This window comes from Acanthisitta chloris, unplaced genomic scaffold (assembly GCF_000695815.1).
Source record: "Acanthisitta chloris isolate BGI_N310 unplaced genomic scaffold, ASM69581v1 scaffold3078, whole genome shotgun sequence".
NCBI lineage: Eukaryota > Metazoa > Chordata > Aves > Passeriformes > Acanthisittidae > Acanthisitta > Acanthisitta chloris.
The window spans coordinates 6,587-23,546 of NW_008685266.1; the positions used below are offsets into that span (position 1 = coordinate 6,587).

The following is a 16,960-nucleotide window of genomic DNA, read 5'->3' on the forward strand; positions in this document are numbered from 1 at the left end:
CACAGGAGGGAGAGAGAGGTTTCCTGAGGTATTTGAGGTGCTGAGTGTCTCCTGGGGAAGGTGTGTGAGGCTCAAAGAGGAGTGAGAGTGGCTGTTGGGGTGTGAGCTGCCCCAGCAGGTTTCTGCCGTGGCCTCTCCAGGTGCTCACATGTTCATCCCTCCCTGCCCCAGTCCCAGCACACCTCTGGGATGTCCTTCCTTCTCCTTTCCAGCCAGGCAGAAGGCAGAGGTGGGTGTTGACACTGGCTGTGACTTCACCCAGTTCAAAGCCCAGCGTGCCTGGTAAAGCTTTGATTGCTGATTACCAGATATCGAGGGAAGGAAGATAAATTTAGAGACCCTTTTGATGTGTATTAGCTGCTCCCTACTCCTGTCTCCTTTAATGTGGAAATTAATTGGTCTGGTTTGTAAATCTCCTTTTCACTCCCCCTGAAAATGGAGGAAGTCATCTGAGCAAAGTGACATGTGTTTAATTATTTATTGTGCTGACATATTCCAAGTGAAGCAGAGTCAAATGGCTGAGGCTCCAACCTGCTCCTCAGTGAGCTCCTGTTACATGTGGCTCTGGTCTGTACTCTGAGTGGGTTTGAAATTAACTGAGTTGGGTTTCACCACGTGAAACCCAACTGCTGTATGGCATCACAGAAGGACTTGGGTTGGAGGGACCTTAAAGCTCATCTCACCTCACTCCTGCCATGGGCAGGGACACCTTCCACTAGCCCAGGTTGTTCCAAGCCCCATCCAACCTGGCTTTTGTTTTCTTCACCAGTTCTGGTTCAGTGGGACTCTATTTCTGCACATTAACAAGGGATCCTTTCCTCCCACAGACCATGGCAAGGACTCGAGCCGATCCTCGTGCCCCCCAACGCTGATCTTGCACACGGAGAGGAAGAGTGTACCCGCGGCCAGCAACGGCAGCAAGGTCTGCCAGGGACCTTCCCTAGAACCTCTGGGACACACTGGAGGGCCAGAGAGAAATCAGAGCCAGCAGAAAGGACTGTCCTGACTGGACATACACAGTCACTTCCTACAGCTGATTTAAAGAGCCAAGTGCTCAGTTTCTCTCGGTGCTTTGCAGGAGCTCTGTCATCGATTGCTACTGTCAGGGGAGAGACCCTCATGGCTGATTTCCTCCCCATAGAATCCCAGACTGGTTTGGGTTGGAAGGCACTTTAGAGGTCATCCAGTGCCACCCCTGCCCTGGTTGGGGACACCTCCCACTGGCCCAGGTTGCTCCAAGCCCCATCCAACCTGGCCTGGAACACTCTCAGGGATGGAGCAGCCACAGCTTCTCTGGGCAACCTGTGCCAGTGTCTCAGCACCCTCCCAGCCAGGAATTCCTTTCCAATATCCCATCTGTCCCTGCCCTCTGGCAGTGGGAAGCCAATCTCCTTGTCCTGTCACTCCATGCCTTGTCCCAAGTCCCTCTGCTGCTCTCTTGGAACCCCTTTAGGCACTGGAAGGGGCTGTAAGCTCTCCCTAGTGCCTGAACACCCCCAGCTCTCCCAGTCTGTCTCTGTGGCAGAGCTGCTTCAGCCCTTAGAGTATTTCGATGGCCTCCTCTGGACTCTCTCTGGCAAATCCCTGAGCTCTTGTGCTGTTTGATGAGGACAGGAGTGCAGCTGCCCCCCACAATCACTCTTGCCAGTGTTATGTCCTTGGGAAATCCCAAAGATGCTGCCTGGGAGAAGTGTGGCACTGGGCTTTGCAGAGCAGCTACTGCTCCCTGGGCTCGTTCCTCTCCGTGTTAGTGCCACACATGGAGTTATCCCTTCTCTCCCAGGGGAGTTCTGGGCATGGAGAGAAGCATGTTAGCTGGTTTGTCATTTATTTTGCTTGAAGTGGGGTGGCACTTTCATCCTTCCCTGTTTATCTGGTCTGTTCTGGATGCAGCTGCTGCTCAGAAAGCCTCTCTGGGCTAAGGCTGTGGGGGTGAGGCACTCCCGGTCCAGGGGTGATTTGTGCAGCAATAAAGTCCTCTGCACCAGCTTTATTTGGTAACTAATCTCTGTCTGTCTTTCAAGGATCATTCTTTTAAACTAGTAAATGAGGATGACAGCACATCCAACGGCAACAAGCCTGTGGCATCCACACCAGTGCCAGGATCCCCATGGTAAGCAGATGCAGTCACACTGCTGGAAGCTGTTCCCTTCCCAGATGTGCATTAATGGGCTGCTACGTGGGGAAACACACTGTTCTGGGTCTTCAGTAGCATGGCTGGGTCCTGGTCCAGCTTCTGATGGAGCTTTTCCTCGTTACTCATGTGCTTAGGGACACCGTAGGAGGTTGCCAGAGGTGCAGCCTGGGCCAGATGGGCTCTGCCTCCCCACGGCTCAGCTCACAGAGGGCTTGGATGGATCAGGGCAGAAAGACAAGATCCACAAGAAATATTCCTGCTCTTTAGGGCCAGATCCTCTCTCTGTCCTAGTTATTATTTCCTTGACAGTGGATGACTCTTACTGTCTTACAAGGATGATGTTGGTTTCAGGTTGTGTACCATGTGTTCCCATTCAGGTAAAGATGTGTTGACTGACTAAAGCCCTTGTGGCATTTTTAAATAGATAAAACCTTTATTCCTGCCTGTCCTGAATGGTTGACCAGAAGGAGGCCACACCTTGAATCCTGTGCTCAGTTCTGGGCCCCTCAGGTCAGGAGGGACATTGAGGGGCTGGAGCAGGTCCAGAGAAGAGCAACAAGGCTGGTGAAGGGACTCGAGCACAAGTGCCATGAGGAGAGGCTGAGGGAGCTGGGGGTGTTCAGCCTGGAGAAGAGGAGGCTCAGGGGAGACCTTATCACCCTCTGCAACTCCCTGACAGGAGGTTGTAGTCAGGTGGGGGTTGGTCTCTTCTCACAGCAACCAGCAGCATGACAAGAGGGCACAGACTCAAGCTCTGCCAGGGCAGGTTTTGGTTGGATATTAGGAAGAGGCTTTTTACAGAGAGAGTGCTCAGGCATTGGAATGTGCTGCCCAGGGAGGTGGTGGATTCACCATCCCTGGAGGTTTTCAAGATGAGACTGGATGTGGCATGGTAAGCATGGTAGGGTTGGACTCGATGATCTTGGAGGTCTTTTCCAACCTGGTTGGTTCTATGATTCTATGATTTCATGGCATATCTGCAGTGATGGAGCAGTTTTCCTATTTGCAGCCTTTTATCCAGACCAGACCCTTTTTAACCATCTTTATTCCCTGCTTTTAATGCAAGCATTAGAGCTTCTAATTATAAGCTTTGTTCCTTTCAGGTATTTGTGCTTCAGAGAGACCAATGTTCTCCTGCTCTGAGTGTGTGTGTTGTGTGTGTGTTTGTGTTTGTCAGCTCTCATTGTGATTCAGCAAGCAGCAGCTTGAGATGGAAATTCTGTTTGTTTATTTACATATAAATTTAGGAAGTACATCTCTGAGTTTTTCAGTGTCTATTAAGGATGGTGCAATACTTATTTTCCTATTATTTTGGCTGATTTCAAATGAATGTCAGGACAAAGAGCTGAGCTGCTGCTGTGCATATTTTACCTGGGCAAGGCAAGAGCCTCAGGTTTGCATTGCAGAGCTTGGCCACCTTTGACAGCTTTCAAACAGAGGCCTTAAAAATCAGCCTAGAGCTTTGGGACAGAGTGCTGAGGTTGTGTGTGGGTCTGTCCAGAGCAGGTGGGAGTTGGCTGGGATGTCATGGGGATGGCACAGGGATGCCATTGGGGATGCCATGGAGATGCCACTGGGATGCCATAGCAATGCCATGAGGATGCCTTTGGGATGCTGTGGGAATGGCACAGGGATGCTGTGGTTACACCTCCTCCCATCAGTAGTGCTGTCACCTGGGCAGGGTGACCAGGGCTGCAGTAGCTCAGCTGTGGGTGAATGTCTCGCTGTGGGTGTATCTGCCATGGTCTAAACATGGTTTATCACTTGGCCTAGGTGTGTGGTCTGGACTGGAGATGACCGAGTGTTCTTCTTCAACCCCACGATGCAGCTGTCAGTGTGGGAGAAGCCTCTGGACCTGAAGCACCGTGGGGACATCAACCGCCTCATCGAGGACCCTCCCCACAAGCGCAAGTTGGAAGCTGCAGCAAGTAACTAACACCCTGTGATTATTTGCCTCTATTTCAACTCAAATATCCAGTGAGACTCGGGGGCTAAATGTGTTCAGGGCAAGTCTGAGACCTGTAATCAGAGTGAGTTTCCTTTGGAGAGCTCCGGGGAAGGATTGCCTGAAACCTGCTGATTATTGCAAATCCTGATTTTTGCTGAAAGGCTGAGCTGGGGATGGAGTGTGCTCGGTGCTGGCAGTGAAGGAGCAGGTGGCTTCTTACTCCAGAGGAATCTCTGATGCATAAATACAGCTCCGAAGACACTGTGTGTTTTATTGCACTTATTTCCAGGCTGCACATTAGCAATGCATTACCAGTGCATTACTCAGCTGCTGCACAAAGCAGTTACTCCCTGGCTAATGATCAGCCAACCGAGTTGTAGAGGGGGAGAAATCCCAGGAGTAAAGCTCTAATGAGCACTAAAGGTTTGGTGGAAAGGTTGGGTGCTTCTAGCTGCCCATGGCTTTGCCAGTCACCTTCTGACCATCAGAGATTCCTGCAGGGAGGGTCAGTGCTGGAGGAAAACACACTGCTCTGCAGTCACACCTGGGAAGCGGCTCAAAGCATCATTCAAATACACCCTTTGGTGTGTCAGTGCTCTGCAGTTTGCTGGCTGCTCCTTTCCAGGAGCAGGACAACCACTTGGCTGAGGCAGTTTTCCCAGCTGGACGTTTCCATCCTGTGCTCCTTCCCATGGCAGCAGCTTTTCTGCTCTGCATACCTGAGGTGCTCAGTGCAGGTGTTGTCATACTGGTGGCCAGGCCAGGAGCAGCACAGCCTGCCAGCCTGAGTATACTGCTTCCATACTTTGTTCCACCACATTTCTCTCCAAAGGTTATGCTTCACCAGTTTCTGTGGACTCTGTTCCTAGGAGCTGCTCCATCCCATTGCGGTGCTCCTTTTATTTGCTGAGGCTTCATGTTGGCTCCTCTGGGGGTGGTGTCCATAAGACTTGCCCTTGATGGGAGGATGTTGAGCCATGGAAGTCATTGGAAATGCTCCTGATCTTTCTTAGCTGCTTGGAATTCTTGATTATTCTGGGTTTGGTGGAGAAAGAACATCATCCTTCAACTGCTGCTTGTTCTGCAGGGCTGAAGGCTAGAAAAATGGAGAGGGAAATCAGTGAGACTTTCTCGTTGGTTTGATGTGATCTACAACTAGAAGTGCCACGGGGTGCCAGGCTGGTGCTGTGACCTGCTCCTCCCCTGGGGCCACCAGGCCTGGGATGCTCACTTTGGTCTCTGGGCACAGCTCCCAATTAACCACTGCAGACACCATGTCTGCAGGGAGATAAGAGCGAGTGATAACCAAGGTTTGTGTCAGCACTGGGAGCAGACAACAGCTACAGAGAAGAGTTTTTAGTGTTGTCCTTATCAACGCAGACTGTGATTGCAATTTCCAATGTGAATTTCAATCATCTGTGGGTTGTGTATAAATATATATCATTTTTTTATATGGCTTGAAGAACTTCAGCTGTAAATCTAATCATCCTAAAATGTATCTGCTGAGGTTCATTCTCCAGGAGAAAAATATAGCATATGGCTTTTATTACAGGACATATTGAGAGCTCAATTAATCCCTGCCAAGGGGAATTATGGCCAAAGACAAAACTGAGGTCATTGTTCATGGCCTGTAATTAATTAAGAGCAGAGTCTGAAGTCCTGCTTGATATGTGCCACTTCAAAAGTCTGTTTTTTGCTGTGTGCTCCATCCTTTTATTTATTATCTCCAGGTACCACCAGGATTTGATTCACGCACTAGTTTTTTATGGCCATGACTTTCATTGTTGTTAATAGTCTTAATCTTCCTTGCTGTGCTTGGGCCTTGCTCAGTGCTGGCGCCAGTCAGGCTCTAATGAGGATGTATTAGCTGCTGAGGCAAAAGGGATTCTTTGTTACCTCTTCTCTTAGCCTGGAATGTCGAGTCCATAAATAACCCAAATGGGCTGTGTGTTCCCAGCTATGTCTCCCAAATTTATTTAGCTCAGTGGCTGCTGCTGAGCTTTAATTATGAGTTTCCAATCAAAGGCACAAAAAGAAAAGTTGGCAAGATAAGTTATTCCTGGGCTGCTCTGGCTTCTCCCTCCTGCAACACCAGGTGCAGAGATCAGTTAGGCATCAGCAAAAACTGACTCCTTCACAGATTGCTCCACCTGCACCAAGTGTTTGTGCTGGGAACGTTTGGTGAAGCTCCTGTGGCTCTTCACTACTGAGTTCCCACGGGATCAGGGAGCAGGTGCAGCACAAACCAGGCACTGCACGGACATCACTTCTGCTGCTCTGCACATTGGGATCTGGATGGAAACTGCAATTTGTGTGGGGGTGAAAAGAGCACATTTCAGAAGTAAATATCTGTTCTCATTTCTTCCCCTTGGTTATGACTCCAGTGCAATCTCAGAGTCCCTCAAGGCCAAAGCAGGGGGTGACATTGCCTTGGAGTTACTCTGGGCCATCAGGAGTGTGGGGTTTGTTGGTGAATCTACAGCCTTGTGGTGCTGGTGGTGGAATTTCTGGGAAAGCAGTGTTAGAGTCCTTATGTAAGGAAGAGCAATGGGTGTGGAGGACTCCGGGGTGAGTCCCCAGCAGCAAAGCCTTCAGGCTGCCAGCAGGGAAGGCATTCTGCAGAAATGCCTTTGTAGCTGCTTTTTTTAGGGAAGGGAGGAGAGAGGATCAGGTGGAACAACAACAAGATTTGAACCAATATTGCCATGAATGAAAAATGAGCAATTTCTCTGCATGAAAACGGTCAGTTCATTGCTGTGGCTTCAATTTGGATGAGGCAATTCTGAGGGTCTGATAAAATCTGTGTTCTATTTAAAACTCTCAGTGGGGAGTGGAAACAGTAAATACCTGAGCAGGGAATGAAAGTGCAATTCAGGGAATTTGTATTTCCATTTATCTAGTTGAAATCTAATAACTATTTATTTCCTTTTAGCAGACAAGTGTGTTAGTTCCTGTCCAGAGTATGAACACGATGATCTGAGCATCAAAACGAAGAGAAATAAGTAAGTTCTAAAGTCTAATTATTTATTACGGTGGGAAGGCAATGTTGGCACAAAGGAGGGCAAAGAGAAATACAGTTCTTATGTGTGGGGAGCTGCAGCAGCAAATTCTGGGAGTGTTGCTGAGGTCCCCAGTGCTCGCTGGACTCCAGGGCTCTCTGTAATCTCCTTTCCATGGACATCAGCCATTTTTTGCCTGAGTAACTCTTCCTTTGAAAGGCTTTAAAAACAGACTGCAAGGACATGTAGTGATTTCAAAGGCATTGGATGAAAGCTTTATCTTCATTGAAGTGAAGCAGAGAATGTTTTTTGCCGCTCTCAGGGTTTCCAGGCTCCCACTCAGAACTAGCCTGAGGTGTTGCTGTTATTGACCTTTATTACCACGTGTGCCGCAAATCCTCAGGAAGGAACAACTGAAGAAGCCGTTTTGAGACGTGCAGCCTTCCAAAATCCATGGCATGTGTCCTTCTGAGTGGGCAGGCACAGCTTGTGGTGCAGATTGATGTATATTTGCTAAATTGGATTGTTTGTTGTCAGTTTTGGCATGAGAAAGAGAAAGTCAGTGTGATTTGCAGCAGCGTTTTCAGTTGTGTAAGGGCTGGAGGACGAAGCCCTGGTGCCTGACTGGAGAGGGGATTGAGCTGCACTTTCCTTGCTTTAGGCTGGAGAAAGCTCTTTATGTCTACTAGAAATTGGATTAGACCTTTTGTGGGTGGTGTCACCAAATATTGAGCAAAGCAGCAAGAGTAGCTCCCTGCCAGCCTGGGAAGGGAAGCACTGTGCTCCCTCTCAAGGCACTGGTAGTGCAGCAGCATCCCAGGATCAATGGCAGTGTAATGTAATTATTTGCAGGAGGATAATGCTCTGAGCTCACATCGCTCACTGATCACATTCAGCTGCTTGGAAGGAAGAAGGTTGTTTTCTCATTGCAATTTCAGACTAAGCATTATCCTTTAGTGGTGGAAGTTGCATAAGTAGCAAATACCTTGTAGGAGGCTAAAAATCAAATCACTGCCTTGAACTATCCTCACTTGAACCTTGGGATCATTTAAAGGTTCCTGAGCTTTCCAGAAAGAGCCTGAGTTTGTGCTGAACTTAATCATAGAATCACAGAATCCCAGCCTGGATTGGAAGGGATGTAAAATCACCTCATCCCACCCCCTGCCATGGGCAGGGACACCTTCCACCAGCCCAGGTTGTTCCAAGCCCTGTCCACTCCTTGGCAAGGGCTGTACAAAGCTGTCACTGTAGCTTGGATTAGAGCTGAGTGTTTGACTGTTGAGTCCCTCTGCTCACCCTGATAGACCATCCTGGCTCATAAGGAGCTGCTAGAGGGCCCTGGCAGGTCCCACAGCTCATGGGGTAATAACCATCTGTAGTTTTGAGGAGCTTCTCCTCTGTCAGTGTCTGCTCCTGGCAGCTCCATGCACAGAGCCCTGAGTCCTCGAGACTCCTGGAGAGGATTGAACTGACACCTCCCACACTGACAATTGCTGTACTCTTTTGTGTCTTCCCTCGCTAAAGAACAGAAGATGCCCAGGCTGCTGGCCGGGAGAGGGCTGAAGCAGTGGAGAGAAGTGAGGAGACGTCAGCCCCTGGGCTCACCCCACCGCTGGAAGAACGAATCACTCACTTCCGAGACATGCTGCTGGAGAGAGGGGTAAGGGACACGCTGCTGGAGAGAGGGGTAAGGGCTCTGCTCACACCCTGGCCAGGTCGCCCTCCCTGCCCCAGGGCATCAGCTGGGGCTGCTGCAGGGAGCACATCCTTGGCTTAGCAGCCACGTGAAGAGTTGTGAGGGGGTTTGCTGTCTGTTAACCGCGTTGGTTTGTGACTCCTCAGCATGGCTTTCCTTCCTCTGTCCCCATAGCCACACATGGCTGTGCAGAACCGACAGCTCTTGGACAACAGAGTCCTAGAGATAACCAGAGGCAGCAGCTCATCCACACAGCCCAGTGGGTCATCAGGGCATGGGACTATGGCCCTGTGGCCACGCACTGTCCTGAGGATCTTGTGTGAGCCCCAGAGAGCAAAAGGTGTGTCATGTACATCACCTGACAGGCAGTGCCATGCTCAGAGCTTGTCCTGGCAAGCTCTTTGTTTCTTCCACTGTGGGAAGGGTTTCATCACCACGAACTGCTAATTCCAGCAGTGGGAAGCCAAATTCACTTTTTGACCATCCAAAATCATAAAATAATGGAATCACAGACTGGTGTGGATTGGAAGGATCTTAAAGACCATCTAGTCCACCCCCTGCCATGGGCAGGAACACCTTCCACCATCCAACCCGGAAAACTCCCAGGGATGGAGCAGCCACAGCTGCTCTGGACAACTGTGTCAGTGCCTCAGCACCTCACAGGGAGCAATTCCTGCCCAGTATCCATCTAAACCCACCTCTGTCAGTATAAGGTCACTACTGCTTGCCAAAACCCACCAGTCTTTTAGAAAAGGATGTTCTGAGATCTCAGGAGGGTTAAACAAACCTGCCCTTTGCCTGGACCTCCCTGCCTTTCCCCAGGCAGAGCTGGGGGTGCAGCTGGGGCTGAGCTGCAGGACCTTGGGGGGCTCAGGGCTTGGGGTGGCTAAGGACAGGAAGGGTGTGAAATGAGCAGTGAGTGCAGATTTTATCCCTCCCCAACATGCTGCAGTACATATTCCATAGAAGATAATGTCATTTCCATACCAGAATAAACCCCAAGGTGTCTGTGGTGAGGCAACAAAGCCTCTCAAATTTATCCCTGGTAATCAGCAGACTTTATAGGTAGATAATTAGAGCTTCAGCAGCTCAGCAGTAAATTGCCTCCACACCAGACCTGCTTTTTTAATCCAGTCTGTTATTTATGCTTTAAAAATGCACAAGGGCCACAAATGAACAGCGGTGAAGACTTTTGCTGGCACATCTGAAGTCAAGGGGTGAAAAGTCAATATAGGAAAGTGTTAGGCATATTCTCTAACAGGAGCCTCAAGTGCTGCTGTGGAAAAGTCAAATTTGCTCATAAAATCTAGAAATTTGGGGAATTTACTGTTTGGCTTTGTTATTGCTTCACATTGTGGAGTTCTTGGTGTACTTTTCTTCCAGCCTGAGCACATTGAAGAGTCCAGATGAGCTGTGAGTTAGCAGCAGCTCCTTGGCCTTGCCTGAAGCACAGGGAGGACATTAGTGCTCTTTTCATCTGATTATTGAATGTCCATATCCTGCCACTTTCTCCTCGTGCTGTTGCTTCTTAAGGAGTTACTTGCTGGCAGTGCAGATAGCTCCAAGCAGATGGAGTTCTGCAGCTTCCTACAGAAATTATGTCAACAGGAGTATATTTATTGTGGCGTTTTCAAAATAGAGCTGAGTTTTGGTGGAGCTCCAAGACAAAGGCTCTAGTTATTCTTAAGCCTGAGGAAAGTTTTCCTGGCTAAAAATGTAATCTCAGATATCCTCTTGGAAGTCTAAATGTTGCCACAAAATCCTGAGGGGAGAGGGAAAATTCAGGCTTCTACCAGGCTCCTTCCCAGCCCTGACATCAAATACCTACATCTGCCACCAGCATTTCTAGGAGTCTTCTCCTTGCTGGGGTGTTGGCAGTGAAACAAGACTTCTTAAAGGCTTCTACAAGGTATTTTTCCTCAAGATTTTACCTTCTCACACTGGGAGGAAAGGGAGATTTGGGGTGTCCCAACTGCCACCTTCCCATCTCAGAGCAATTCTTGCAGCCTCAACCTTATCCTGAAGAATAAGTTAGAAGAAACCCAAATAAACAGATTTTGGGGAGGAGTTTCCCGGTCAAGAGGACCCAGAGAGCCCTTTGCTAGGACAGACCACTTTGCTGTGTTTCAGTGGGGCTGTGGCTGGTTTGGGGTGTCAGAGCCAGCAGAGTCTTCCCCATTGCCCACCCAGGGCCTCCTCTCAGCTCTGTCACTCCATCCTTCTTGCCATATTTAGCATGTTGTGATAGTTTGTGTCTGGGCTGGACATAATTCCCTGCAAGAACAGCATCTCATTTGCTGATGGAGATCAGTGCATGCCCTAAAACCAGCAAATATCATCTACTTCAGCTTTCTGTTTTTCTCTCAGAGCCAAACTCTCAGCCTGCCACTACTGCTGGGCTCCCACGGGGAACTAAAAGTGCAATCAGCTGCACAATTAACTAATATCTGATTGAATAAAGACAAGAGAGTTGGCCTTTCACATACAAACATACTACTCAAGCTCAGTACACTGAATTTTTGTGGTATTTTGCACTCTGGGTCAGAGCAGGAGTTGAGAACTGGAAACTCATGACAACCTCAGATGTCTCTTCTTCTCATCTGTGGTGATATGAGGCGACAGAGTCATTGCTTGTTCTGGGAAGTGATGCCACAACCATGGCAGAGCCTGTGCTCCCTGGCTGAGTGTCCTATGGCAGGGACAGCCCAGTGAGGGAGGTTAGTCAGAGCTCCATGTGCCTGTGCAGAGCCCCAGAGTGTCCTGAGCTCTGCACAACGTGGGACTGGAATCACAAACAGCAGATTATTCGAGGTGATCTCTGCCAAGTGTGCAGTGGAATAAGCACTAAACCAAAAGCCACAAACAGGAGTGATGATGTGATTAATTAGTCTGAGCTTAATTAGCTTTGTGTCCAGAGTGAGTTCTGTGCTGGGAATGAAGCTGATGGCCAAAAGAGAGTGTAACAGACACCTGAAAAGAAAGGAAAAAAAAGGGGAAAGCCCCAAGCCTCAGGGCATGGTGGGCATGGGGAGGGGGTGTGGGAAGGGGATGTGGGAGGAGATAGCCTTGAATCCACAAAGTTAGCCTAAACTTTGACTTTTCCTATCTCTACCCACTCTGAGAGGAAACTCAGTCCATTCCAATACACTTTGCCTCATCAGAGTTCCCTGTCTGAGTGGTAATTACTCTCTTTAATTATACTTCATATGCTTAATTTTTTTAGTGAATTTACTCTGCTTTGTAATTAGATGGAGTGATTGGAATAGTTGATGCTCCTCCAGATTGTTCTGGAGCAAAGCAATTACCAGTGGTGCTGTCCCAGGTACTGTAACAGTGGGAGGTGTCCCTGACCATGGCAGGGGTGGAACTGGGTGAGACCTAAGGTCCTCCAACCCAAACCATTCCATGATACCATGAAGATAGGAGAACCTCTACAGGATGTGATATTCTCATCTTATGTGGTGCTTTGAAGATGTTTACTGCTAGTTCTTCAGTCTGTGCCTCTCTTGGGTTATAATATCAGACTTGGAGTTAAAGCTGAGCCCGTTCCTTCAACGGAATTGGTACTTCCGTGGCACAAAGAGGATCAGAAAATGGCATTTTCCTTTCTGCTCCTCATCCTTTCCACCAAAAATGTGGCAGGAGCATCTCTCTGAGATGCCCTGGAGAGAATCAATACTGATGGTGTGGGGGCAGCCAGAGCATCACCACAAACAGATTAGAATTCAGCTTCCAGCTGCTCTGAGCCTCCTTCAGAGGGTTCATTAGCTTTCTGAACTCCTCTTTTGCTTCACCTTGGAACATTTGCTTCCTTCACATCCTTATTAAAATTCCTCAATACAGGTGCTTGTGTATTTCACAGGTTTCAGCCTTTTCTACATGGGAAAAGGAGTTGCACAAAATCGTGTTCGACCCGCGGTACCTCCTGCTCAACTCTGAGGAACGCAAGCAGGTGAGCACTACCTCCATCCAGCCTCACTGCCCCTTGGCAAACACCTCCCAGATCAGCTGGATACCACGGGAATTAGCATGGGGAGATAAAAAGAACTGCATAAAATTAGCATTTTGTTGTGGAGACTCAGAGTTTGGGCTGTGCTCAGCAGGAGGTGATGCTCCTCAGGCACAGCATGGGATTCCTGGGGGTCTGTGCAGGGCCAGGAGTTGGACTTTTATCCTTGTGGGTCCTTTTCAGCTCAGGATATTGTGTTATTCCATGATTCTCTGATTCTAAGTGCTGTCTCCTTGGGAAAGAGGTGGAACCAGGAGGTGTTGGTGTGCTGGGTGTCCTGGAGCAGCAGCTGAGCTGTGTATGGATGTCCTTCCCCAGCCTGAGTGTGTAACAATCTCTCACTGACCATCTGCAGTTTCTTCTGCTTAGTTACCTACACCTTCCAAGAGTTGTTAGTGGGCGAGAGATGCTCCTGTGTGTAAGCAGGGAAGAGTTAAGGAGCAACTCTATTAAACTAATGAGCTATCTGTTCATTTTGATTTATTGCCTCGATAAAGGCTTGATAATCCCAGAAAGGCGAACAATAAGTGCCACCTGCTTTATTTGCTCCGTTTGTCCATCCCCTCTGACACTCAACTTACTCAGCTCCATGTAGAGTAATAGATTTAGAATTCCTAGATTTTTTTTGTAGTGCTTCTTTCATGGCCATTTTTGGTGTTTACTTTCCAGTGCCGTTTCTTCCCTTTTCCACAAACCTCCTGGATATCAATGGCAGTTTGGCTGGTTTAGCTCTCGTGAGCTGCAGCTCTGCACCTGTGAGACCTGTGGGGAGGTTCTGTGGCAGTGCCATGGTGATCACGTTTGATGTGTGTGGTTTGTGTGAGGACAGTGAGCACGGAAAGCTCTGGAGGAGCTTTTGGAGGAGCAGCTCCTTTATTCCACAGCTCAGGTGCCACAGAGTTTAGAGCCTGAAACCAGCCAGGGGTTTGGTATAAAAATATGGTTAAAGCAGAGTTTTGTGACATAGTGAGCTCCTTAACTCTGTTTCAAGACACCAAAAGTCCTAGTGCTCTGTGTCCTGCCACATGTTTAGCTGCCAAATGCTGGAGGGGAAGGTTGATAACTGCCAAACACATTAAAGCTTTGGGGGAGGGGGGTGTGCGTGTGTAGAGGTTTAGGGGTGAGCTCGTGTTTTTGACAGCTGATTTGAAAGATATTCAAGATTTTTGGGGGATAACCTACAGAATATTGCTGGTTAGCATTACAGCCACTTTCAGAAACTCCAGGCAGATGGGAAAGAGGCAAAATCAAAGCAGAGGGTACACAATGTGGCAGCAATACACACAAAATATCACTGCAGTGCTGCCCAAAACCAGTGCTGGAGGCCTGAAAATGGCAACAGGACCCAAAGTCAGGCAGCTCTGATTTCTGCTGCACTTGGTGCTTGAATGAAGATGTTATCTCAGCAAATTATGCCCTTTCCCAGCTGCTCCTGTACGGGAGGCAGAGCAAAGCTGCCCTGGCAGCGCCAGACAGATAAGGGTTGGCAGCTCTTTGATGGAGCAGGAACACCAAGAGGCTTTGTTAATAGCTCCTGTATCTTGTTTCCCTTTCTTGGCCAGATATTCGAGCAGTTTGTCAAGACCAGGATCAGAGAGGAGTACAAAGAGAAGAAAAACAAATTGTTGTTAGCCAAAGAAGAGTTTAAAAAGCTTCTTGAGGAATCCAAGCTCTCACCAAGGTGAGGATTTGCCTGGGGAGGGTTGCAGATAAGCTCTCTCATTTGGGCTCAGCTTATCAGCTCACAGGGCCAGAACACTGAGCTAACTCTTCATTGCAAGCTGTTCCACTGCTTTGCTGGCCTTTCTGCCCTAACAGTCTGCAATATGTTGGTGAATTATTGGGAGAGGGAATGTACCCTCTCCCTCTCCCTCTCATCTCTTTCTCTCTCATTCAGAATGTGCAACACTTCGCCTAGACATATATTTTCTGTCCATATAAATGCTATTATTACAGAACTCACACACATATTAATCACATAAAATCAGAACCTGAACATTAAATCTCATTTATATTATGCACAGAGCTGGAACTAGTGAGAAACTGTTCTGGGTTGTTTTCTGATGGAAGAGAAATACAATGTCACAAAGACATTGGGTTGGAATAAGATTATTCTTAAGGTCTCTCCCAACCCAATCTGTGATTCTCCAGTTCTCTAATGAACTCCAAACAAATCATGCAGTGTATAACTTATTTTTTCACATTGCTTATAGTGTTGCATCCAGAGCTGCACAACAGCTAATGTAGTGCTTAGCTGGTGCTTTCTCACCTGTAAATGATCTGAAAATGAGGGGGTTTATCTGGTAAATATTGCTCAGCTGTTGGAATAAAGAAATGAGAATTTTCTGTGCTGAAATGGCCAAGTGATCGCACAGCACAGCCTGCCTGGGCACACAGGCATAAACAGCACCTTGGGCTCTGGGGGGGAAATAATTCTCATTGTAGGAAGCATTTTACAACAAAACTGGGAATATTCTGGGCTGATGCAGCTCCTGGAAGCTGTGACGTTCCAGCAGTGCTGGTTCCAGTCTGCAAGGGCAAAGCTGTCCTGGCCTCTGGGACAGGAATGTTGCACTGTGTGTTTTGTGGAGCTCCCTGTGAGCATGGAGGAAGCTCAGCTCCTGCTGGAGTCTCTGGCTTGATTTAGGGACACAGGGAGAGAAATAAGTCACCAATCTTCCCAACAGAAGCTAACAGGCCCCTGGGGTAAAGGGGCTGGGAATGCAGCCTGAAAGGGAATGAAGACAGACAATGCTGCTAGGGGAGTGTCCACCTTGAAAATGGGAACTACCCAGGAGTTTAAATCAAAACCGCCTTGTCACTGCTTTGGGAATTATGTCCAACGTTGTCCTGCCAACTCGCCTCATCTTTTGAATCAAAAAATGAGCCTTCACCAGAGCAGACTGGGCCATGTGTCCTTGTCTGACACGGTCTCACCTCCATCCCAGCCTTACCTTCACTTTCCTGTTAGATATTCCCAGAACATCCCCCATTTCTGGGTCTGTGTGGAAACCTGAGATACAGCTGACAGAGTCTGAGCTTTGGCATTCTCTGTCCTGCAGGACGACGTTCAAGGAGTTTGCAGAGAAGTATGGCAGAGACCAACGCTTCCGCCTCGTGCAGAAGAAGAAGGACCAGGAGCATTTTTTCAACCAGTTCATGCTTATTCTCAAAAAGAGGGACAAGGAAAACAGGATAAGGCTAAGGAAAATGAGATAAGAGCTCCTGCACCTGGCAGCAAGGATATGACACCAGACTGGGACTGCAGGAGGGATTCGAAGGAAGGACAAAGCATTCAGGGTTCAATGTGCAAAAGCACAGCAAGGAGTTTGGGATCCAGGAGGAAAACTTGCCTAGGAGGAGTTGGTTGATCACCTCTTGGATTTGTGAAGGCTGTTCTGCAGGAATCTGAAGGATATTTTGTTCTCAAAGAATTAATGTTTCATATTGAAGCTCTTTTTGTACAACATCCAGAGTTTGATGCATTTCTAATTGCCATGATGTGTCAATCCCTTAATTGTTTTAATTATGCAAATTACTTGTAATATACACAAATTATGAATCCAGTGCAGATTTATAATTAAGCAGAAGCAGATGCCATCCATTACCATCTCAAGGTATTTCCATCAGTTAGGGGAATTATCTGCAGCAACTCTCTGCAGCCACACGGAGTGTAGAGCTCCTGTGGCCTGCAGGAGTTCACCCCCACTGCTCACACGTCTGTCCAGTTCTCTGAGTAGTAGTGATAAGGTATTAATTGTTAATCTTGGTGAAGAGTGTGGAAATCTTGGCATATGTTCCCTAGGAATACTCTCAGTGTCAGAAGTAGCTCTGTGCTGCCCACGGATGGTGGTGACACCTCTCCCTCAGCCCCTGGAAACCAACTCCTTTTGTAAAGCCATCACAGTCTGACTTGGCTTATGTTCCTGTGCGTGAAAAGTCTGCATGAGATTTTTCTCATCATATTTGTATAAATAAATATTTAACTTTTGTAAGTAACAGGTATTTGAAGCCAATTTTGAGGGGGGTCAAGTTTCGAAACTGCAGATATTTCATTGCCAGAGTCCAGGGAGTGTTCGGACGATGCCCTCTGGCACAGGGTGGTGGGTTGGGTTGTCCTGTGCAGGGCCAAGGGTCAGACTTCGGTGATCCTTGTGGGTGCTTCCAGCTC

General features: G+C 48.2%; 1 protein-coding gene across 1 annotated transcript in view; it reads left to right on the forward strand.

Annotated features, from left to right (window-relative positions):
- TCERG1L (transcription elongation regulator 1-like) overlaps positions 1-16,008 on the forward strand; it is a gene marked incomplete at its 5' end in the record, with an annotated part of 18,055 nt that extends 2,047 nt beyond the window's left edge. Inside the window, 8 exons of the mRNA XM_009079670.1 lie at positions 828-922; positions 2,025-2,113; positions 3,911-4,065; positions 7,018-7,087; positions 8,609-8,744; positions 12,643-12,732; positions 14,352-14,470; positions 15,852-16,008. Coding sequence (XP_009077918.1) covers positions 828-922; positions 2,025-2,113; positions 3,911-4,065; positions 7,018-7,087; positions 8,609-8,744; positions 12,643-12,732; positions 14,352-14,470; positions 15,852-16,008 — 911 coding nt within the window. The remainder of the gene's footprint in view (positions 1-827; positions 923-2,024; positions 2,114-3,910; positions 4,066-7,017; positions 7,088-8,608; positions 8,745-12,642; positions 12,733-14,351; positions 14,471-15,851) is intronic.
- Positions 16,009-16,960: the final 952 nt, after the last annotated feature.